Consider the following 24,260-nt stretch of genomic DNA (forward strand, 5'->3'; position numbering starts at 1 on the left):
GCGGGGGAAAGTCAACAAACTAAACACAAAAATCAGTTCTAGAGAAATTATGTTTCAATCTGGATGATTTAAAAGTGCATAGCTCCAATGGCTTCCTAATATCGGAAGGAAGAGCGTTCCAGACGGGTGCATAAGTGCATCTGAAAGCGCGCGATGCAGTGACCGTCTTTGTTCGACGCCGAGCCAAAAGCCACTGATGTGAGGATGACCGCAGTTTGCGTTGATGTCACTTGGTAACCTGCAAAGCCTGGGATCAGTTGTGGTGACGCCTACAGCTGTATTGTTGGCCAAAATTACAATTACGCTATGATTGCAATTCGTTACGCATGACGCAATTACAGTTGTAGTTTACCCCAGATCTGGAAACCTTCCATCTCTCAATCCTGGATGCGCTCACAAAGTCTTGAGAGTGTGCCTGCTGTTATTGTCATGAACATTACCAATGTGACATTTCCTACAGTCTCTCCACGTTATTAAATATAATATTTTAATTGCGAATACTCTGGATTAACGGTAAAATACTTTCTGCAGTAACATATAAAACCGTACAATGTTATATATTTGTATTGTTTGGTTTTTTTTCGGTAAAATCACGTCGTGATTTTTATTTTATTTTTATTTTACTTTTATAAATTTTTTACCTACGTGACTTTACCGAAAAGCCTAAGAATATGAATCCTTGCAGTCACGAAAGCTTCAAATCTAGAATGATATATTTGTGTTCATTTATATTGGGCGTGGTAAAGGAAAATGTTCTGTTTAAACCCTATGTCAGTGGGTTTCTTTTTATAATTTACAAACGGGGGTGGTGGTGGTGGTGGGGTGGGGGGGTAATAGATGTTGGACATCACGGAGCAATATTGTTTGGCAGGAGAAGCAGGGTAATATAATAAATAACATGCAGAGGAACATTGCTCACCGCTTGGAGCTCCAGCGATTGGTTTGAAGTTGCGCTAAGGCACCGGGGTATTGGTGTGGGGGGGCCTGGGGTGGGTTATTCTGGGGAGGTGGGTGGTGGTGGGGGGTGGTGGGGGTGGTGCATTGGGCAGGGCACCGCCCACCAGCCCTGCAAGTCAGGGACACGCGCGCACGCAAACATCATTTGAACAACTGCATCATCGGGGTATTAATAGCACGGCTGACTCAGTTTGCTCGCAAAGAGACGCGTCCACGCAGTCAAACTGCCGACTCCGACAGAAGCGCTGTAGAGCAATAACCACAGGAACGGCTTGTTGGAGAAGGCTAAGCGGTTATATATCGAGCTTCTCTGCTTATTTCCTTTCATTTCTTTTGGTTTTGTCGAACTGCGTATTTCTCCGGCACGGTCCGCTCGTAGGCGTGCGCGGTAGGGGGTGGAGGGGGGTATACGAGGCTGTTCGTAGTTCCAAGAAATCTGCGCCGTTTTCTTTTCCCCCGGTCAAGCCGTGGAGTTTTCTTTTTCGTGCGAGGTCAAACCCCTGCGCCGCGCCGCTCTAAGCCATGGCGCTCCGGTTACGCGATTTGCCGAGAGCCTTCGTTGTTTGTGTCGGGTGAAGCCGTTCTTCGCAGAGAGTAGGGTAAATTAGCGAGGACAAATCTGCGCAAATTTTTTTCCCCAACCTCACATTTTTAGAGGGTTAGTTGTTATCCGTCGGCGTCGAGATGATTGACAGCAGCAAGAAGCTTCAGCAGCAGCAGCGGCGTGCCGCACTCGTCTGCAGCACGCACGGCGGTAAAGATTTCAAGCAGTGGAACGGAAGCCACTGCCACAATGGAAGGGAAATCTACAAGAGCCTAAAGGAAGGTGCGGCTTCTTGTGTGTGCATTGCATGGGCATCGCGCATGGCATTGTCGCATAACGGACTGGGTAGGGTAATCTGTTATATTCATTGTGGGTGCTTGACGGTATCTTCAATGTCTATGGGAGTGGTGGCATAATGGTTAGCGGGGTGATGCGCTCCAAACCCGGCGACCCGAGTTCGATTCTCTCTCATGACAACCAGCCAACACCAGGAGCGATGATCTCCTGGGCCTCCCCTAGGTCGACTCTGCCTCAAATGAGTACCTGGTGCGGTGTGTAAACATCGCCATTGGGGAGACAAAGGCGGTCGGGTGTGGTGCTTGTAACCCACCCCGTCGTGTGCCGTGCCGGCCTTCATAGGTGCTGTTCACTTTTAGCGCCTGGCCCAACAGTTTGTTCAGGATATTCAGAGATTCTTTGACTTCTATGTCGAGGGTGTGTGTGTGTTTGAGGCGATACATTGTTACATTTGGAAATATTGTAAATAATTGTCAATACGTAATTATGAAGGTGCATCTGACTTTTTTCTACGTGTGAGAGTATGGTGAAGTTGTGCTTTTCTCTGTGAATAATTACAGTACATCAGTTTTGTAAGAATGTGTATCTTTGTAACCAGTAATCACATTGAACTTCCTAGTGTTGATAATCTCAGTCTGAAAGCGCCTCGCTTTAGCCCTTAACAAATAGTCTAATCTCTCGACCATTTTACAATGTTTGTTCTGTTCGAAAGCGTTTGTGACAATATCCCAACCCGGTTACGACAGCTTGGTTAACTTGCCCTACAATACTTAATGTGCTGCTCACCGTCTTCAGTCAGTACACTGTGTGACATTGTTTATAATGAGATGCGGGAGTTCATTTCCAGCCCGTCACATAAAACTTTGACACGTGGCTTTAATACAAATACGTCGCATATCCTTCGGGTGATTTCCGAGCACATCCTCGTACCGTAAGCATATTCGCAGCGTTACTGCAGCAACTGTGTCGGTGGCGCAGTGAGTCTACGGGCACGAGGTGTGGTGGGTATAATAAGGTACTGTGTAACCACGCAGGCAGCACGCACGCGAGGATTCGAGCTGGGAAACAGAATTAGCCGTGTTGCAGTGGCGGTGGTGGCGGCAGCTACGCATGTGGCCTGTAAGCCCAGCACTTGTAGAGGCAGCGAGGTTTGGTGGACCACACACAAATGTTGTGAAACTCCCTTCTCGTGGACGGCGAGGTGCCATAACCCTGGCTCGTCAGGAGAAGGCTCTGCCTGTTCTGTCGGTATGGGATAGAGTGTTGCCCCCTCGCACGCGTGGGTTTTCTCCACAGGTGCCCTGGTTTCCTCCCACGTGTAAACGCTCATTCGTTGGCTGATAACGCTTTCATAAATAGAGAACCGCAGAGCTTGGTTCCTCCTCGTGCCTCTGAGTTGTCCTCTCTCTCTTGTCGAGAGTGAGTGGATACTGTGCACATTACAAGCTGACATTACGATATAAATTGAGTTTAAGGCTATGCACTGAGGCTAGTTGACAAGGAAATCCAATGTAATAACCATGCCAAGCTTCGTCATGAGATTTAATTGCAGATCAGCTATGACGTTGGTAAAATGTAAATGTTACAGTATTATACAGGGTGTTCGTTATGTAATAAAAAAAATATGCATAACTTAACAAGCGTTTGAACTGCACAAGTTTAAATGTTGTCAACATATTCTTTGTACGCGTGGGGGTTTTTAAGCCGAGACTTTTGAGAGATTGTCAACAGCACACAACAGAAAGAAGCCTCCGAAACAATTGCAACCGAGATGTGAGATGCTGCTGGGGCTCTCTCTCTCCCTCTAACCTTAAGACGACGCCAAGGCCACAGCGGCGGGCCACGTGGAGGGTTATGGGAGGGACACGAGACTCGTCAGATACGATGTTCACTCCACTGAGCGTCTCGGTTTTTTATCAGCCGAGCTTGAACGAAGCGCTAAATATAATTATTTATTCATAATCAACGTTATTTAATTAAGGATTATACTTTTATTGTACACACCCTGTAAAATACATTTGGATAATGAACAGTGGATGTTTATGGTCACGATGCGCATACAATGTATTTATTATTTATATATTAGGTTGGGCTACATCAAGATCATTAAAGGGTCTGGCCCAAAAATCAATTGTGAATCAATGTTTCTTTTTGGCGTCATCTGGTCCAACACCAAGTGGAGACTAGGCTCTAAGAAAAGCCGTCTCGGGTGTGGACCAATCAATTTCAAGGACAGTGCATATCATTATCAGAGTTGTTTCTTTTTGTTTGCATTTTGACTGCTTGTGTTGTGGTTATTGTATGAAGGTGTCAGTTTTGGTGCCAGATAAAAGGGTAAAAACCTATTACTATAATCATAATATTGGCTGCGAAACTTACATATTAAATGGACATATCACGTGTTTTTATGTCTAAAGGAGTAGTGGTAACTTTAGGGAATGTTTATATATTTTCAACAGCACTTACATGCGCTTTAAAGGTATGGCATTTTTAGTTGTTCGTTTAGTTGAAGTTGCCTTGCCAGTGCCAAGCATAATGCTTTTGTATGAATGTATGTGCCTCTGTGTAGCCCAGGCTCTTCTTTTGAAAAGGAGACTCATTGGGCTCCCACCTGGTTGAAGTGGAGGATATATCTCAAGCGAGGCAGTGTCATGTTGGTCCAGTACCGCATGAGGATTATCTCAGATCCGTAACTTGTGCTTTTAAGATGCGTAGCGCATATTTATTGCGGCGAATGTCACTGTCTTTATATGCGGATAGAATTTTTTTAAGAAATCCAGCATTTTGATTGAAACAGTGAAACTCCTCTTATCCGCATTTAGGTGGAGGGCACTGTTGGCAGATGAACAAATTTGTGGATAAGAGGCGTTGTCATCCCATTGTCCACGTTTATTCTGCCCAAGTCCACCTCTCCCTTGAAAAGGCCTGGCAAGCAAGCAAAAGCACAGGATTACGGAACAGTGAGTGAACACGTGTACGTGAGTGAGTGAGTGAGAAAGTGAGTTTGAGTACGTGAGTGAGTGGGTGAGCATGAGCGAGTTAGTAACCGCAAGCACGCGAGTCATTGAGTCGGCGTGGGTGAGCGAGCGGGTGAACACTAATACGTGAGTGAGTGAACACTAAAGGGTGAATGATTGAGCGGGTGAACACTAATACGTGAGTGAGTGAGTGAACACTAATACGTGAGTGAGTGAGTGAGTTAACACTAATACGTGAGTGAGTGAGTGAACACTAATACGTGAGTGAGTGAACACTAATACGTGAGTGAGTGAACACTAATACGTGAGTGAGCGAGTTAGTGAGCACATGTACGTGAGTGAGTGCGAGTACACGAGTGAGTGAACGAGATAGTGAGCACGAGCACATGAGGGATTGTGGGAAAACAGGTGAGCGTGTTTGGGAGAGCAGGTGTCGTGCATTAGAGACTGAGCGAGAGAGCATGCTGGGAGCAATCGAGCGTCATGTACATATGGGAGATCAAACGGGCGTGTATCGGATAGAGAGTGAACATGGCATAACGAATGAGCTAGAGTGCATGCATGAAGGTGATTGTATGTGGGGAGCGGTGGCGCAGTGGTTAGCACACTGCGCTACGAACCTGGCGACCCGAGTTCAAATCCCGCTCATGGCAAACAACAGTGACGATTATCTGAACTGGTCCTGGCCCTTCTATAGGTCGACTCAGCCTCAAATGAGTACCTGGTGCGATGTGTAAAGATCGCCACTAGGGAGACAAACGCGGCCAGGTGTGATGCTGGCCACCCACCCCCTAATGTGCCCATGTCGATCTTCAAAGGTGTTCGATAAAGCACTTGTGCAAAGGTCTGTTAAGGCTGTTTAGGGGATCTGTACAGAGAGTCTTAGAGCTGGACTCCCCAGTTATTTATTTAGTAATCGATTATATTACTAGACCAATTACAGGTTCAATTACTTGACCAACAAATAACTAGAAGATAGCTTTCAAAAAAATATCAACAAAATTTCATCAATGAGACCTCCTGTGCTTGCCTGCTCTGAAGTTTAATATTCCAGAGTTCCGCAGTGTTCACGCTGGGCTTGGCTTCATGCTGCAGTCGAAGTGTAGCTCGGAAGAGACCCAGGTGTCAAGCACCGGCCTCCACGGCACGCACGGGAGCACATTGCTGATGTCAATCATAATGCGTTGCACGTGTGTGTGACGATGTGATCTCATGGCTTAATTACTCAACATTCGCCTTGCTGCAGGTGTGCAAGGCCAATGTCACGACACCAAACCCACCGAAGCAGATGTTACAGTCGTAGCAGTGCTTACACGGGAGAAAGGTGCAAAAAAACGTGGCTTTTTCAGCAGCTTCCTCGTTTTTGTTTTGTTTAACTGGGCAGCCTCACCCTGAGTTGACGTGCTGCCTGTCTGGTCAGATTTGGAAAGAAAAGTAAAAGGCAAATATTTGGCCAGAGCTCCGGACGGCAACGTTTGAATTCCCCCCAGTGCCTCTATTCACAGGCGCTTTTCTGTATAAAATAGCATTGCGCAAATCAAGAATCACTTTGACACTTTTTGTATATTTGAATTTTAAATGGTGTGCTTTTGCTGGCCGCTTGACGTTTTGGGTCTGTGGACCATTGCTCGGCAACCGTGTTAAAACAGAATGGAACACAATGCATAATTGGTCCAACTACGTGTGGAGCACTTTGAAATATGTTTTTACTTAATTACAAGGCAGTGTTTATAACGAACGATAACAAGATGTTTTAAGTAATTGGTGTTAAAGTTGGCTTTAAAGGTCCGAGAAAATAAGAATGTAATTTTGCAGAAAATGCCCATAAAAAATGTTTTGTCATGAATAAAACAAGTTGTATGTAAATTGGTCAGTCTGTGCCATCCACGCATTAATGAGTTCATATTTTAGCAGAATTTTGACGTGGCGTTTAAAACTACTGACAATGGCGCACGTATTTTCTTGCAGGCAGGGGAGATGGGATCGTTAGCGCACCGCACTTGCAATACCAGAAGTTGTCCGTCCCGATCGCCCCAATGCGGCAGTTGGGACAGCAGGCAGGCTTCTTAAATCCTCCCACACCTGTCGATCCAGCGGTATAAATGGTGGGTGTGCCACAGTTCGTCGATGGGTGGCAGATCGTGTGTGTTGGGGTTAAAATGTGGGTGTTCTCATTGTCTTCCAAGAAGTTCAAGGTAGATTGTAGAGGATTAGGCCAAAATACCCTCCCAAATGTCGTGGAGGCCCTACTGCCAGCGGTGCCACGAGCAAGTAATTGCAAGGCTGCACCTTTACCTTTTGCCGGAGGCAATCGTGGCTCTGCTGGCTAGTCCCCTCTTTAAGACTGCAGCAAAGCGGCTGCTCTATGCTTCAGCTTTAATGTTTCACTGTCAGCACCTCGGAATCACCGTGTCAGCATACCTCCCGGGTGCCTGCGCCCGGTGAAATATTGAACAACCCCCTAATGCTTGTATACACTGGGAGAATCCTGACGCCAGACACCGAACGCCAAGGTGCCTGGAAACCGTCATCGCCTTTGGCGAATTGTCCGTCCCGTGATTTGTACACGGGACCTTTTAACGTTTGAAAAATTCAAATTTACGTGGATAAAAAATTGCGCACAGTGTATTTAAAGTGCACCGGTACTCACCAGAGGTGGGACAAAGTCATTGTTATGCAAGTCACAAGTAAGTCTCAAGTCTTTGCTCTCGAGTCCCGAGTCAAGTCGAGTCAAAGATGAGGCAAGTCCAAGTCGAGTCTGAAGTCATCAAAATCGTGACTCGAGTCTGACTCGAGTCCAAGTCGCATGACTCGAGTCCACACCTCTGAGGTGGGACAAAGTCATTGTTGTGCAAGTCACAAGTAAGTCTCAAGTCTTTGCTCTCGAGTCCCGAGTCAAGTCGAGTCAAAGATGAGGCAAGTCCAAGTCGAGTCTGAAGTCATCAAAATCGTGACTCGAGTCTGACTCGAGTCCAAGTCGCATGACTCGAGTCCACACCTCTGAGGTGGGACAAAGTCATTGTTGTGCAAGTCACAAGTAAGTCTCAAGTCTTTGCTCTCGAGTCCCGAGTCAAGTCGAGTCAAAGATGAGGCAAGTCCAAGTCGAGTCTGAAGTCATCAAAATCATGACTCGAGTCTGACTCGAGTCCAAGTCGCATGCCTCGAGTCCACACCTCTGGTACTCACACACCGTTGCGTGATGACTGTAAGAATTTATCAACCCGCACGGCTCGTCTGTTAAATAACTAACAGGCGACATGGAGCCATCTCCTCTGTGCTGAGTTTACAGTTTCTTCTTATCTTTTGGTTACGAAATATAACCATTGTAATATGTAAATCACATTACGGGTAGGATAAAACGTGCTCCTTCTGAGGGTACTCTACGTAAACCATCTTGATTAATTTGTAATGCTTAATGCGTTGTGTGGGATTCCGCGGTTGTGCGCGTGGCTGTCCAATGTGTTTTGGGTGCCGTACCGCACGTGCTGTTCGGCACGGTATCCGACGTTTCGCTCCACGTGCTGGCAGCTTTCGCTTCCTAGAAAAAACCCGAAAATGCATAAAAAATGTATTATTGTTTTGTATGTCAATTCTCTATACTGTATTTCCAAAGCAGGTATGGGTTTTCCTGCCACTAGTTTTTAATCTCATAAGGTATGGTAAATAATACGAATTGTAAAAAGTCAATCCGCTATCATTTTATAATTTGCGCCTTGTCAACTCAGTGCTGGATGCATGCATGCATGTTGAACATCTTTCGCACCATACGTAGCCAACCATGCTAATCGGTGGTTGTATTTGACCCAAGGGGGTTGTTTGACCATACTTCAATCTTTCCGTATGTGCAGCCGAGTGAAGCAAGAGGAGGCCCAGGTCCAGTCGAGAGATGCCACGCTCGCCGCTGATGTTATTAGCCCTGGACGGGAGTCAAACTCTAGTTGCCGAGTTGGTAGTGCACTGTGGCACCCACCGCAACTACTGGTCTCTCTAACCCCGTCCATTACAGCATACCGTATGTAGCGTGTTGTTGCGTTGAACGGTATTCCTCTTCTCTCAGCCAACTTCCCTCGTGGTGTTGTTGTTGTACGTACTCTAGTTACACCGTTGTTGGTTGTTGCCAGCTTCAGCGTGCCTTCTTCCCACTATTTTCCAACCCTCAGCGATAATGTACGGCATTAAAATTATGCAGAAATGTTATGCAAATTGAAGATTTGCATGTAAGATACTATGCTAAGACATTGTGATATTATTAAGAAAAAATATATAGACGAGTTTTTTTCTATAATCATTTACATATGTTTCTGCTAATATGTAAGATATAATTTGTCATCTGCTATTTTGTTTCATTGATTCTTCACAAACTCCTTAAAAATGTTGAGAAAGTCTAGAACATTTTTTTCAAGTGATAACTTCAAAGGATTTTCATTGCCATCCATCAGGTTAAGTAAGAGTGAATGGGGAGTGCAGAGCGAGTGAAGGGTTTAGGATGAGTTTCGGTAAATAACATGAAAACCAAGTCTGCATAGCAAGAAAAAAACGCTATTCAGTCTCAAGACTTTTTCATGAAGGTCGTGAGAGTTTAGACATTTATTTATTGCGCATGTTGTGCGCGTGTGTGGAATTAAACTTTATCTTGTAACAGTGGCCGAGCATTTGCTCGAAGGCCCATAACATCAAGCGGCAAGCAACAAACATCACTACTAAAGTTGTAACAGATATTAAAAAACGCAGCAGCTGGACGGAACAAAAAAGTGCTCGTCGGAGGATAGCCCTGACACGTTTGTACAGAGGCTGCACTGTTCACAGTTGCTGATGTGTGAGACGCTTATTCTGGCGACTTCAGAATTAGTCCCATGATGTCATATTCCAGGGTCGGTTCCCACGTGCGCCACGATGTACCGTTCCCTGCGAGCGCCCCGCGGGGGCTTTCCCGCGCCTCCTAACCCCCCTGCACCGCTCGGCACGATTTAAATGCAATCGGGGAATTACAACTGAATATTCTGTCGGCAAAGCAACTTGATGTGCTTCCATCTTACAGTCACCTCGTTAGCCCTGAATGTTGGCATTTCACATGCACACACGTAATGTTGCCCGTAAAAATCCATCGTCACCGGAGAGGTGAATTGGGGGGGGGGGCATTGTTTTGATAGTGAGGGAGTGCTGGTGGGGTGGGGTGGACGGCATCAACTTCAGGCGCACTGCATGGGAACTCGTTGAGGGCCCTGTGGTGAAATGAGTGGGCTGGGGGGAGGGGTGTGGTGCACAGGGGGCTTAAGGAGAGGGGTTGTGAGAGCATGGGAAGATGGGAGGTGGTGATAAAAATGGGTTACACACAAGAGAAGTAGTTCTCACCAGAGTATGTGCAGCGGGTGCACCCTTTCTCATGTAACATGCGTTATGATAGATCGGAAAGGGGTTCTTGTACTTAAAAATAATAATGTTTGTTGCCTGTGTTTACACGAGCCCAGCTGCCTCTGCCCTTCCTCGACCAGGGTGCGCGGCGCTCGGCAAGGGCAACTGTTGAAACTATTCACTGTGCAGAAAATAGCTCGTCCACTCTCACCACAAACCAGGTCAGGGGTGAGGACATCCGCAGAGAGGTGCACGCGGGCACAACGCAGCAGCGCCGCCCGACTGTATTCCCGACCCCGCTGTGCGGATTATCACAAATCCACACCGTTGACGTTTGATGACGTTTTGAGGTTAATACTTACCCCAGGTCACGGATGCGCAAAGCGGTAGCCGTTGCCGCAAAATGGAAACTTCATAAAGGGTGTTTCTTTTTACAAACACAAGCAGCTCTGCTGCAGTTTGACTTGTGGCAAGGGAAGGAAAGAGTTGCGAGGTATCATTTTGGATAAATATGATGAGTGATCAATATTTATTTTATTCTGTTTGTTGAACCGCATTGGCAGCAGGTAGTCATTTTCTGAATGGTACGAATCTGACAGGGAATATGAGATGGTATAGGCTGCTGTAGGGATATGTGGTGGCTGGGTGTGTGGAAATATCTGCGGTTGTACTGTTCGTCTGTGCTCTCATGTCTATGCTGCCCGCTTTCACCAACCCGCACTGATCACCTCTGTGCTTAAGCATCGAGTTCCCTCATCTGGTGGTGGAGTGATTAAGATGCTGTACATGTACCCTCATCGTGTATATGAATGATGACAATATTTATCTTTGCTATCATAGCCTGATCAGTGTCATTCACATGTTATAATGATCTTCACCATCATCAATAACAGCATCATAGTCTTCATTATTATCTTGTCATTGCCATCTCCGTTGAAAACGTAATTCATAGGACTGATGGGTGGTGGCCTGGTGAGAGTGTTGCACTTGGCTGCCAGGAACTACAATCGTGATGAGCCTCTTGATGGTAATATCTGTGAACATTTCGAGTCCATGGATGGACTGGTGGGGTCATGAGTACCCCGAACGTGTCCCGATCTATTGAGACATTGGTTGGAGGGTACGATCCAAATGTCGCCCTCCCATGGCCTTCGTGAGACACCATGCATACAATTCACTTGTTTGTGCGCCATGGTGGCGAGATGTTAACTCGCCACCATGGTCGTGGATTCGATCTCGACCCTGACGCCTGATGTATATTTGGAATGTGCATGTTCTCCCCATGGTCGCATGGATTTTTCTCCGGGCCCTCTGGTTGTTTTCCTTCCACATTTATAAACATGTTTTAGAGTGTTTGGCTGCTATAAATATCCACGTGATAAGCCACTTCGTTGATCTATAATTTGTGGTCAGGTCGCTTCTGAAAAAGAGCTGTATAGCTCATTGGTCCTTACCTGGTCAAATAAAAAATTGTTTAGTTTGGTGCGGGTCCATGTAAGCGTGGCAGATCGCTGCATTTTGGCTCAGCTCATGGAAAAAGAGCAAAATCCGCCGGGCTTAAATGACCCATCTGCCAACTCGTGATTTGCTTACTCCACGACTGCTTATCTTTCTGCAATCGCACGAAAAGTGGGAGCGGTGGGGGCGGTTCTTTAATCTCTTTGATCCGATTGGAGCACCACAAATGTCAAATCGTCATCTCGTTTATTAAATTAAATTTGACTTTTCTCCTAACGGGTTTGTGAGGTCGTTATTAGTCACGATTAGTTTTAAATGTTTTAAATGTGCCACGCTAGGTCTACCTTTTACGGACAAAATCCAGGCCTACCTTTACTAAATCCTTTTGTATTCTTGTGAACTTGTACAGTGTAAGCTGTAGGGGGTGTGGTGTGTCTGTTTAAGCTGGAGACTTGGGTGTGCTTCCCGAGTCTTTCCAGCACCAATAACTTGCAAAGTTCACCAAGTTTCATTTCGCTCCCATTTTGTTCTCTGGGCCCATTTGACAGAATTATTTTACAAATTCCATTCTATTTCTAATCTTGCTTGTGGCAGCGATGGTCATGAGCTGGATGCCAATGTCGATGTCTGCTAGCCACAAGAGGGCTTTATGAGAGAGGTTGTCGAATTTTGCTGTTCATACGTTGAAATAATTGCAGACTACAGTGGTATACTACTACATGGTTCTTAGTTTGGTTGCTTGGCCACTGTCGCTTGACTTTAATTTTCCATTCCTGATGGAGATGGGCGCATCGGCCTGTTAATAGCTGCACCGGTGTCATCAACGAATATCAATGCCACGAGGTGCAATGGTTGGGTCTCGAACGAGGTGTCTTTTGTAATAGATAATTACATAATTTGGTTTTCAATCCAAAATAAATATGGTTGTGTGATATATTTTCAGTTCCACGCCTCAAATGAATATGCAATCTGACAGCTAATATTTCCACATCACCCTCCTATTGCGTATTGGGTGTAGCTTTAGGACATATGGTTTATTTCTGAAGCAAGTCAATGGGTTGATACAAACACAACTGAATGCTCCATCACCGTCGTCCCAGCACGGATGAACAAGTCGATTGCTGCTGAGTACACCGTTTTATTTTATCAGCGTTTCTCACTTATCAAGAAAGGTGGGCAAATTCATTACATTCCTGATTGGCTGACATACTACGCCAGAAGTTAATATGTTGATCATTACCCACATATCTTTAAAGTGTTTGAACTGTACATCCCAAATCTTAGAGATGTCCATATGTAAAACCTATCAGCGTTAGTCCATTACAAGATCTTGACCGTTATTGTGTTTATTTGATATGAGACAAAGCATTGATAGAACGATGCATGGATTTAAGGTCAAAGTGAGCTACCTTCGATGCGTTCTGAACTGAAATACTATCAGTATAGAAGCGAACTTTATTCGGAAATGTGTACATTATACATAAATATACATAAGCTATATGAATAACAAGTAGACATAATTCCAGTGCATCTTTTTACGTTCACTTTCATATGCTGCCCATTTCTGCGCTCGAGTTTGTCAGGGCAGCGATGTGGCCGGGTCTAATTTCTAGATAAATTATAGCCTCTGTAAGCAATATACATTTGATTCAAGATATGCAGTGCGGTAAAACCGGGATAGAATTACTTATTCAAGCAGTGTGGCTAAGAACCTCAACCGACTCATTTTCTATGCGTGTCCCTGATTATGCTTATTCCATCGCAGCAGCTGTTTCAGTTGCATGTGTGAATACACACGACTCTGTTATGGATCTAGCAATATTGTTGCGTGTGTTGTGTCACTTCACAGATCGGTGCTTATCCGCCCAACCGGGTGGCCGTGTGGTTTAGACGGCTTGACTCACAATCGGAAAGTTGCGAGTTCAAGTCCCCCAGCCAGGGTTTAACTGGGTTTGATCATTCCAACAGGGGATGTATAAGAATTTGTACTTCCCTACACAGAATCAATAGTGTTCGCCTTACGGAGAAACTGTTCCCTGCCATGCGAAAGTGGAACTTCTACCCTTACAGCATGGTCACCTGTAGAGACGAGTACTGCCCCCAATTCCTTGTTTGACCAAGATAGCGCTTCATTGTACATTGTGAGTGTCACAGAGACGGGTATGGGTGTGTTGACTTATGCAACGTGGAAAAAGGGTGTGGAGAAAAGGGAACTCTTGCTTTAAAAAAAAAAATGTGTCGTGTAGCGCCGCCACCGACCCCCCCCTCCCCCCTCCAGGCCGTGCGTTTTTTTTTTGTTGTGACTGCAACTTTGCGCTTCCTGTTCCCCTCTTCCGTCTCATGGCAGTGCTGCAGCTGAAGCTCCAGCAGCGCAGGACTCGCGAGCAGCTCGTGGACCAGGGCATCATGCCGCGTGAGTACACGGTCGTCAGCGCATCACTCCCGTGTGTGACCGCTGCTGCTGCTGCTGCTGCCGCCCACCCTCAGAGCAAGCCCCCCTTGGCTTAAACTCACCGCCACTGCCGCTCCCCTGCACGCGCGCTCCACGTTGCTGCCGGAAGAGTGACATTCTCTCACATTCAGACGTTGCCTGCGTTAGGCACCAGCGCGTGTCGGGGTGCCTAACGGACCCAGTGATGTCGTTTTATGCGCGCTGTGTCGTGAACGTCTTGATAGGTGTCTGGGCTTCATGCCGTTAGCAGCAAAGGCAAAAAAGGCTCCGCTGCTTCTCTGTTTTGTGGTTATGGTTTTGTGGGCTGTTAAAACATGTGCATCTCACGCTCACAACAGTCTACATTTGTGTGAACAGAACATTAATACGGCAGTTTATAAATTACATGCCATTTACTCACCACAAAGGGAGCTTTTAAATGCCCTATAAATGTTTTGAGCGGCTTATTTTAAGCGTATTTGTATAGGCCGACATGTAAATGCACTATAGCAGCAGCAGCAGCAGCAACAGGGTTTTGGACTGAGCAAGGAACTGGACCAATATAAGTAGAAACAGGCACAGTGTGCAGGAGAAGTGTTGGTGGTTAGCGCGCTTCGTGTAGGTCTCCAACTGAATTCCTGGTTTCTGGGCTGGGCAGGGCGCAGTTCTGCCTGGGACACCAGTGGCTTCGGGGCAGAATGTTAATCTTATCGGTGCACAGGTTTTTCAATTAATGGGAAAATATGTCAAGCATGCAGCTCTTTGGTTAGTTTTTTGGTGTGCGTTGCACAAGATGACAAGTATGAAAACACGCAAACGCACTTGGCGGTTTCTGTCATGCCATTAGCGACGCCGTTGGTAGATTGTATCCAAACTGCCTATGCAGTGCGAGTGCGGCGCTTACGGTCTCCGTCGCCCATTTGTCAAATTCAAAAACAAACTTGTAAGATTTTTGTTCCACAAAAATACTGGAAGGTCATTTTGTATGTAAGCTAATTATATTGCAGCACGAGTGAGTGGATTCTGTGTTCACTATATTGCAACACTTTTGGTGAGCTTTGATGTTACCTCATAGGTGCAGTCAAGCTATATTATTCAGCTTTTGCTCAGCTACTGTTGGTCTTTATAATGGGTTTCCTTCAAAGCTTTGCACGTTCTTTTTATCCAGTCTGCTTGTTTCTAATGCAGGAATTTTATACATGTCTCTGGATTTAATTTTATTTTGATAGGTCTTAAATTATAAAAGAAAATGTAACCACAGTACTGTACTGTACTTGGAGCGGACAATACAATACTATACCACGTATTTTGGAAAATTAATAATGTTGGGTGTTGGAGTCATTGGATAGCACATTCCATGACAGGGTCCTGTAGGCGGTAAGTGAATAACAGTTAAGCGGAATATGTTGAGTGTAACTTGCTATTAGCCTTTGTGTCTTCACTCTTTTGGTTCCATATTTTAATTTTGATCCTTTTTTCCGCAATTTCACTTCTGCGGTGGGCGTCAGATCATGAGACAGATAATCCCTTTGGGAATCTCAGAGCGGTGGGCCTCCCCGTATGTTGTGTCCGGACATGGCCCAATGGGAGAGAGAGCTAATTTGTCAAGAAATTTCTCTAAAAAAAATCCTTCAAACTGCCTTTTCGTTCTGTGCGCAACAGCAGCGGCAGCGAACTCCTCCGCTACACACTGCGAAAGAAATAGCTTGTCACGTGACAGTCAAACCCTTATTTAATTCCCAGAGCTGGAATGCATCCAAATCAAGTGCATGTAATTGTCTTGTGTGCAAATGGGCTATCGGGCTGAGGCCATCAACTCGCTACACTTGAGAACCCGGTTTGATCACAGGCCGGCCAGATTCTCTCTCAGCGGTGCCAGCTCAGCACTGCTGACCTCTGAGCCACCTGGCCACCCCTAATTCAACTTATTTTTAACTTTCTCAGTTTCTCCGCGCACACTGTAGATTGCTATGCAGTGTCCACGGGCGGCAGCACTGGTTTTATTTCTGCTTGCGTCCAGTCCCACAAAAGCTGCGTTTTAATAATTTTAGTCGGATAAGTCTACAAGCAGCTTCATGTGAATATGCGAACGGTAAAAATTATATCACGACAAGTGCAAATAAAAAACATATCGCGTTACACGGGGGTAATTTTAGTTGTCCATTCAACATACAACATGCTCGGCGCAACGTATCTGTAACTCGTACAATTGCAGTGTGATCTTCTGCTGTCAGACGTCGGTTGAACACAATATTGTTCTCTCAGCAGGGTAATCAGAATCTTTATTTAAACCTGGAGAAATCCGATGAGCTATGAAGCTCTTCTTCACACGTCCAGTACTTGGACTGCAACCGCATCCTTTCCGCCAGTTGCATGGGTCTTCATGTGTAGTTCTGTTTTTATTGTATGTCTAACATATCTACGCATACACCCACTTTCCTGTGTTTAAACGCATGTACTTTAATTCCCTTTTTCCAGTTACATTTCTCATTTTAGCCGGGGTGGCGGTGTTGGCTCTGCAGGCCCGTTGTTGCAGCACTACAGAGGCAGCGAGTTTTGGTTGATTACACAAATGATGTGAAACTCTTTTTACCCGTAGGTGTCAAGTAGGTAGGTATGAAACTGAAACTCACCAGGAAAAGACTGTATGGCTAATGTGGACTCCACCTGTTTTGTCTGTATGGGATAAAGTGTTTCCCCCTCACACACTTGGTCTTTCCTTGGTTGCTTCGGTTTCCTCCCACATAAAAACACTCGTGAATTGACCGATAACGTGTGTATGTTGAACTTCTTCTGCGTCGTACATAACCAACCGGAGCGGGAGAGCACGAGAAGAGGAGGGGAGCGCGATGAGAGGGCGGCGGTCTGGGCAGGGGCGAATTCACGGAGATCCCGATAATGGCGAGGGTGATCTTAATGGGGCGTACTCGGCATCGCATTGGGAAGCCAGTGGGGCGAGAGCCAGGATGGGGGCGCTTTTGTCTCATGAGTGTGGGCGTTTGGAGTTGGGAGGTGAGGCAATCGGGGAGGGCGCGCAGAGGAACGAGGCAGCCGCAGAAGTGAACGGGAGAGGTGTTTAGCGAGGCCTCCTGAGGTGGACACTACGCGCTGAGGGCCTGGTTCCCCCAAAGCCTCCGCCACCTTCACTCCCTGCCACTACTGCTGCTACTTCGGCTGCACAGTCCACTACCGCCTTGCTCTCTGATCTGACTGTCCACCACACGGTTTAAGCATCAACTGCTATTTGTGTTTAGTTTGTTGTCCTTCCCCCGCACCTCCGATTAGGACGGTTGGCTACGTACGGTGCGAAAGAAGTTCAGCATACATACATACATCATGGCTTCTGCGAGCAGCCATCGTGGCTGCTTGCGGGACTGCCATTACGTAGGTAATGGCAAGTGAGGCCACTTGTTGCCAGGGCTAATGGATGTTGCGTACAGAATCAGAATCTTTATTTCGACTGCAGGAATCTGTGAGCTATGAAGCTCTTTTTCACAGATGGTTCCCTCTGACCAATATAACGCGCGCGTGCGACAACCTGGTCATGATTCCCTGGCGTTGGCACATGGCCGAATACGCGCGCTCGCCATGACGGCTCGGTGGGGGGGGGGGGGTTGACGAGACGAGCATATTGGGCTGCCCAACTCGCTGTCACGTTTACGGCCCGTGGCTCGCGCCCATACCTGCTCACCTTTGCCTGCGCATTCGACACATCTATGCGTGCATTCATCAAGTTGTGATGAGCATTCACGCGCTCATTATAGTACCCTTTTCAAATGCAATGTAAGCTGGAAAAAATACAACGTTCAATGTCACTTGTTTTGGCCAAACGTCCCAATGCTGAAAAATGACCTGCACGTTACTCAGAATGTTTACAAATTATGGTTTTGGCATTCGTAGAAATATGTTTTGATTCGCCCCATTTTTCAGGTTGTCTGGTTGCTGTTGTTTGTCGGTGTGCGTCACGTGACCGTTATTTTCTTGCAGCGTTGAAGAGTCCGGCTGCATTCCACGAGCAGCGGAAAAGCCTGGAGCGCGCAAGGGTGAGTTGTCTCCTCGCCTCCTTGTATTAGAACGCAGCAAATGGAGCAAAGGAAACTGTGCAAATGACACGGAATAAACAAGAAACGATGCAAACGAGATCGTTCAACTGAGGCGTGAGATACGATTCTTGATTCAAGTCTTGACACACAATCGCTAGCGGGGTGAATCTTAATATACCTGTGGTCATTATGATTGACCCATGTTTCCGAAATAAACAAGTGCACTGCGCTATGTACACAGTAGCCCGTGTTTGATACCCAGCCACAGCTAACGTCTGTGGCAAGTGATGTTCGAACTTGTCTTGTTCCCCCTTACTTCACCAGCCCACCCTGACCACTGTGGTGAAGTAAGGTTAAACAAGCCCCCATTTCCAGGGGTTGGCAAACCAAAATAACAAGAAGAAACATTTTTTTTATTCGGTATAAAAAATCCTCTATTTCAAGAGCCGCAATGCGTGTGAATGCAAGACGGTGGTCTTTAAGAGCAGCCTTTGAAGAGCCGCATGCGGCTGTGGAGCCACAAGTTGCCGGCCCCTGCCCATAACTAACAGAGGGTTGTGAATTATTTACCGTTATACCCGATGACGTTCGACTCGCGTTACTGAACGACATGTGACTCGTGTGTGTGTGTGTGTGTCACACAGACCGAGGACTACCTAAAGCACAAAATCCGAAGCAGGCCGGAGCGTGCCGAGCTGGTGAAGATGCACATTCTGGAAGGTGTGTGAGCTGCTGTTCGGGGGATCGTAATGTCGCCTGTCCTCCTGCGGCCGCCTGTGTTCGTTTACATGAAAAACAAAACAAGGCTGGGGTGGCATCTGATAAATTAAACACATCACGATCGATGTCATACACAAAATTAGTTGATGTAGTCACATCACGACTTGGCAGAGGGGATGGGATGCTGCTGCAGTGGGTCTCACACTGCGCCATGAGCCCAGCCATAGCCCAACGGCCTTAATAGGTTGCTCACTAACAGCACTTGCTCTAACACTTTGTTAAGGCTATATGGGAGATCATTGTCATTGCAGTAACCAATAATGAAACAAAGAAGCAAGAGGCAAGGCAGTGAATATTCTGTATTGTGTAGAATATCTATCATTCGTCTAGTAATATTTTTTGTACAAATTACAAATTGGGTATGCCACGTAGAATTTGATTGGTTTCCCCTTCAAATTAAATATTGTCTTGCTTAAGGATCTGGGTAGAAAAACAGGATTTTAGGTTTCTTTTTTTTCTTTCAATATGGAAAAGTTTATGAAACACCTTTAACCTTTCCACTGCTTATTGAGTGCACTCTGCAGCGAAATCTGGCTGGCTGAATACATTCCTTACATCAAACATAAACTAACATGAATGAAAAGCAGCACAATTTATTTAATAATAGCGTTGCGTATTTTAAGAGGGACATCATTACCGGCTTCACTGTGTGACCCGTTCATGTTTATGAAAGTGAGCGAGTGCTTTATAACTACTGAACGTATTCCCCGGTGCTCCTTTTTGCGAATCGAGGGCCTGCCTATTTAGCACAACGACGAGTCGCTATTGCAGTATCCCCTCGTTATTTGCGAGGGATAGGGTCCAGAGATGCTCGTGAAAAGCAAATTTTGCAGATATCGATATTGGCCTAACATAATGAATTACAATAAATAGAATAAATAAACTATTAAATACATACATGACAATTATCACAACAGAATTACTAATATAATGAGCCAAGAATGTGTGTGTGTCCCGTGCGTGACGTCACTCCACATGAGGCCCACCCCCTCGCGTGACATCACTCCACATGAGCGCCCCCCCTCATTAATATTCATGAGTGGGTGGATTTTTACACGAACGCAGAGGAAGGTCGAGCTAAATTAAATAATTTATTACGCAAAGTTGCTTCAAATATGACGTTTCTTTACAGAAAGTGACGGTAAAAAATAAATATACGCAGCACAGTGCTACATCCGTATGTGACGTCACTGCAAAAGTATTAAACGTAAATTATCTCATCACTTTCTCGCATTACATTGTCTCTCATCACTTTATCTCTCATTACTTTATCACTTTCTCTCTCTGTTGATGCAGTCATGTAGAGTTCCGGATAAGATTCACGGATAGCAAGTTTATGAATAACCATGGAATACTGTACGATGACTATCGTTTGGGTCAGGCTACGCAATCTCTGGCCCGAGAGGCATGAGTGGTGAAGCGCTCGTGACGAGCTTTCGGTGCGGCTGGTCTCCTGTCGTGCGCAGATACCTCGGCCGAGCCTTCGCTGCAGGCCACGCAGATGAAGCTCAAGCGAGCGCGGCTCGCCGACGATCTCAACGAGAAGATCGCCCAGCGCCCGGGGCCCATGGAGCTGGTGGAAAAGAACATCCTCCCAGTGGACTCAACCCTCAAGGAGGCCATCAAAGGTCACTGCCGCTGCACATTTGCCATTGATCCTTTCCCGTTTCGAGACATCTGCGGGTTGCAGGGTGGGGTCCCGTTCACCGCTGAATCTCGGGACGCGCAAGCGGTTAGCGTTAATTTTATTCAGAGGCATAGCGCCGTTTTTAAAGACATACTCGCCATAGAGAACTGTAGCGACACAACCGCACTTTCATGATAGCTGGCGCCAAACTGTGCTACGCACCCTCCCGCTTGGGCTTATGGAAGCCACGGTATCAATAAAGTTATTTTATTTTTAACTTCCGATTTTGTTCCAATGACGTACGTGTGCGTACATGTACGTCATCGAAATGGAAAAGGGTAAATTACGCACAGCCCACGTGTGTATGTATGTGTGTGCGTGTGTGCGTGCTCTGTGCCAGTTGCTCATTTCCCAGTGCTAATTTGTCCCACGACCATCAGCCGTTGATATTGGGGGAGATCAACTCATGTACATCGAAATGCATTGAGCTTTATTATGTAAATATTAGGCACGATCTTGTTGTCGCATCAGCAATATTAGCAGCTGTTTTTGTTGTTTGCAGATTGCTGAGTATAGTTAAGCCATTGTTCTGTGACAACAGTCCCAAACCGCTGAAAGACCAGGACATTGCAAAACAGGAAAGTCTATCTTCCTGGTGTGAAATCCACATTGCCACAGATACATAATAATATATTTCAACAGATGTATATAGCGTCATCCATGAAAATTTGATCTGAAAATTACGTCGAATTCTGTACGTGTATATTTTTTGCTCTGTGATCCTATATTTTGCCAAATCCATTGAAGAGTGTTTTTGCATGTGGAAGGTGGAAAACGAGAGGACCCAGAGAAAAGGGGGTGCCACAGTGGTGAGATATTAACTCCCACGCCTGGTATACAGAACATTGGGGGTTTGTTCCTGACCCTGACGCCTCTATGTTTGGAGATTGAATGCTCTCACCGTAGTCGCGTGGATTTTTCTCCATGTCCTCCGGTTTTTACCTCCGCATTCAGAAACATGTGTTTAGGGTATTTCCCTGCTATAAATGTCCTTGATGAGCCACTTTGTTGACCTATCATTTGTGGCCAAGTCGCTTCTGAAAAAGAGCTGCATAGCTCAATGGGCCTTACCTGGTCAAATACATTTTTTTTTACTGTTTAGTTTGGTGCAGGGCCATGTAAGTATGGCAGAGTGCTGCTACATTTTGACGCAGCTCATGGAAAAAGAGCAATCGTCCACCGTGCTTAATCACTATTGTGGCCAGGTCACTTAAGAAAAAGAGCTTTCTAGCTCAATGGGTCTTACCTGGTAAAATGCAATTATTGTTTAGTTTAAAATAGAAAACCCATGAAAACCCATGCCTGTAGGGTGGGGGGCGGTGGGTAACACACAATCCCTGTACAGATGCAATATAGATGGGTGGATGGGAATTCGTCCACTTGCTGTAGTACTGCTCCTAGCAAACCAAAAGGTGGCAACCTCAATGCCCACTCGTAGAGGAGTTTCACGAATCTGCGTGTTGCACCATCTCTCACCTCCACAGTGCTGTGTCAGAGGCCACGTGCAGCATAGCCGCCAGCACCCAATACACGAGGGAAAATGAAGCAAACAAAGCTCGCACGTGCGGGTGACCTCTCAACGTGCACGTGTGCCCCATGCGCACCTCCGTTAATTGTGCGCTCATTGAGGGCACACCCCCATAATGTGCACGCTTCTCGTTATGTGGCAAGCATCGTACCTGATCTGCAATATGTTGTAGATGTGCAGGAGTTTGCTTCGCGCTTGCCCGATGTGCTCAGTGGTAGTGGGTGGGAGACATAAAGAGGGAATGAGTGCACCCTGTGCTTGGGAAGCATCCCTTGAGCAAGGGAGGAGTCGCGCGTGGTTATTTTTAGTGCAGGCATGTCCACACTGCATCACATAGGAACTCCATGCTGAAACTCCACACCATAGGTCTGCTTTAAATATATCTGCAAGCTCAACTGCTTTTGTGATGGGATTACCATCACTGCTTGTGACCCAATCACCCGGGATGCACCCGATGTCTTATCTCAGAAGCTAAGCAGGGTTCATCCTCGGATACTGCTTGGATGGGTGACCACCATGCACGCAAGGTTGTCACAGACTACATGAGGCTATGCTCCGCTGTGAGCAGCAGGGGCCAGTTCGACAAAATATTTTGTCGTGCTGCGCTTCTCTGCTCGGATATCGCACACAATGTGGTGGGAGGCCGCTATCCGGTAGTGAATTGACCAAAAGGGCTCTACGTGTACACGTACAAATCAATACGTCGTAGCGGTAGTAGCCGCAATATGAACCATAGTTTGAATTGCATCTCCGCATGGCAGTCGGTCAGGTGCAGTACCCAAAGACGTCGGACATCTTCTCGTACGCCGACGACGACAGCAGCGACGCGCCGTCCCCGGAGCAGCCGGCCTCGCAGGAGTCGCAAGCGTCCTCGGTGCCCTCTCCTCCGGAGCTCAAGCTCCCCGAGTCGCTGTCGCCCGTCGCCTCCGCGACCATACAAGTGAGCACGACGCTTGCATGGAGATACCCACACGCGCGCGTGCGCATGTGGGAAGCGGTCGAGGTGACGGCGGCGGCGATGGTGATGTTATTGCCGCCGTATTCCACGGTCACGACCGCCCCTCTTGAGTTAATTGGCACGCGCAACGATAGAAGTTGATTTCTGTATAAATCGCTGCGTTTGTTCACGTTGCGTCTTTATTCATTTGGCTGTGTAAAGGTGGGGATGGTATAACACACACGGACGATGTGTTGTACATCTCGCGGCGATCTGACCCAATACATAAAATTATGAATCAATCTTTAAGGTTTTCTAACTTCTAAAATGAAACACTTTAAACATATTTCTTGTACATTTTAACAAATTGTTCAACGGTTCGTCTGGTTAAGAATTACCAGAGTTCACTTTGGGTCGGGCTTGAACTTCATCAGTAAACTTTTTTTTTTGCATTTTAGCAGTCCTTGCTTTTTTTCTCCCCAATGTACACGTTATTAAATGTTCCGGCTAATGCACATTCCACTCGGCGACATGCAACATATAGTGCTTTTAATGATGACATTCATGAGTACTTTGATGGCTGTGAGGAAAATAAACTGGATCTGCAAGTAGAATATACTTTCCTTCAAGAAAATGTAAACACATAAATATAAACACACGCGTGTGAAGTGTTGTATACTTAAGCCAGGCAAATCTAAGTATGCGGGTATGTTTCTGAGCATGCCTGCTTCATGCCGACATTTAATTTAACTCGACAATTTAAATAAATGTATCCCGCCGATTAACCATGAAATACATTATCACCACACTTTAAACGTGCTTTTTTTTTTACAATTACATAGGTTAATGAAATCATCTGGACAGATGTCTATGCTTATTAAATATCAAGCGGTGTGGTAAATGGTAAAGTTTTTACGATAAAATTGAGTTGACAGGAAATAAACATTTTCCATTTAATGTTCTGGTTTTCATTTAATACAGCAGCAATGCTGCCAGTCGTAAACGTATGGCATGTGAACTTGTGGCATTTGTCAGATTATCTGACAAAGTTGCGTATATTTGATACTGTATATCTGCACATGCCCTTTTCTCCGGATTATATATATATAAAAAAAAGTTTTTCCCCTGTATTTTAAAGCAAAAGTTTGGGCTGCTTCTTGTAATCTGATAGCTATGAGTTTGTGAAACCAGCTTGGCATAACTTTATTAACACCTGGCACAAGGTTGGTGGGGATGGAAGTGCATCTTATAATACGGTAGTTGTGTTG

The 24,260-nt window shown here is 46.0% G+C and overlaps 1 protein-coding gene across 4 annotated transcripts in view; it reads left to right on the plus strand.

Annotated features, from left to right (window-relative positions):
* Positions 1-24,260, plus strand: part of MRTFB (myocardin related transcription factor B) — a 136,303-nt gene that overhangs the window by 90,994 nt on the left and 21,049 nt on the right. For 2 of the 4 annotated variants that reach the window (XM_078594638.1, XM_078594635.1), the window contains exons 3-8: positions 4,621-4,758; positions 13,934-13,999; positions 18,005-18,060; positions 18,705-18,780; positions 20,307-20,468; positions 22,817-22,995. In XM_078594638.1, the coding sequence (XP_078450764.1) occupies positions 4,621-4,758; positions 13,934-13,999; positions 18,005-18,060; positions 18,705-18,780; positions 20,307-20,468; positions 22,817-22,995 (677 nt within the window). Of the gene's footprint in view, positions 1-1,094; positions 1,784-4,620; positions 4,759-13,933; positions 14,000-18,004; positions 18,061-18,704; positions 18,781-20,306; positions 20,469-22,816; positions 22,996-24,260 lie in introns of those variants that run through there. The other 2 variants (XM_078594636.1, XM_078594637.1) reach the window with 2 other exon arrangements.

This window comes from Lampetra planeri, chromosome 5 (assembly GCF_965212315.1).
Source record: "Lampetra planeri chromosome 5, kcLamPlan1.2.h2, whole genome shotgun sequence".
NCBI classification, from domain to species: Eukaryota; Metazoa; Chordata; class Hyperoartia; order Petromyzontiformes; family Petromyzontidae; genus Lampetra; species Lampetra planeri.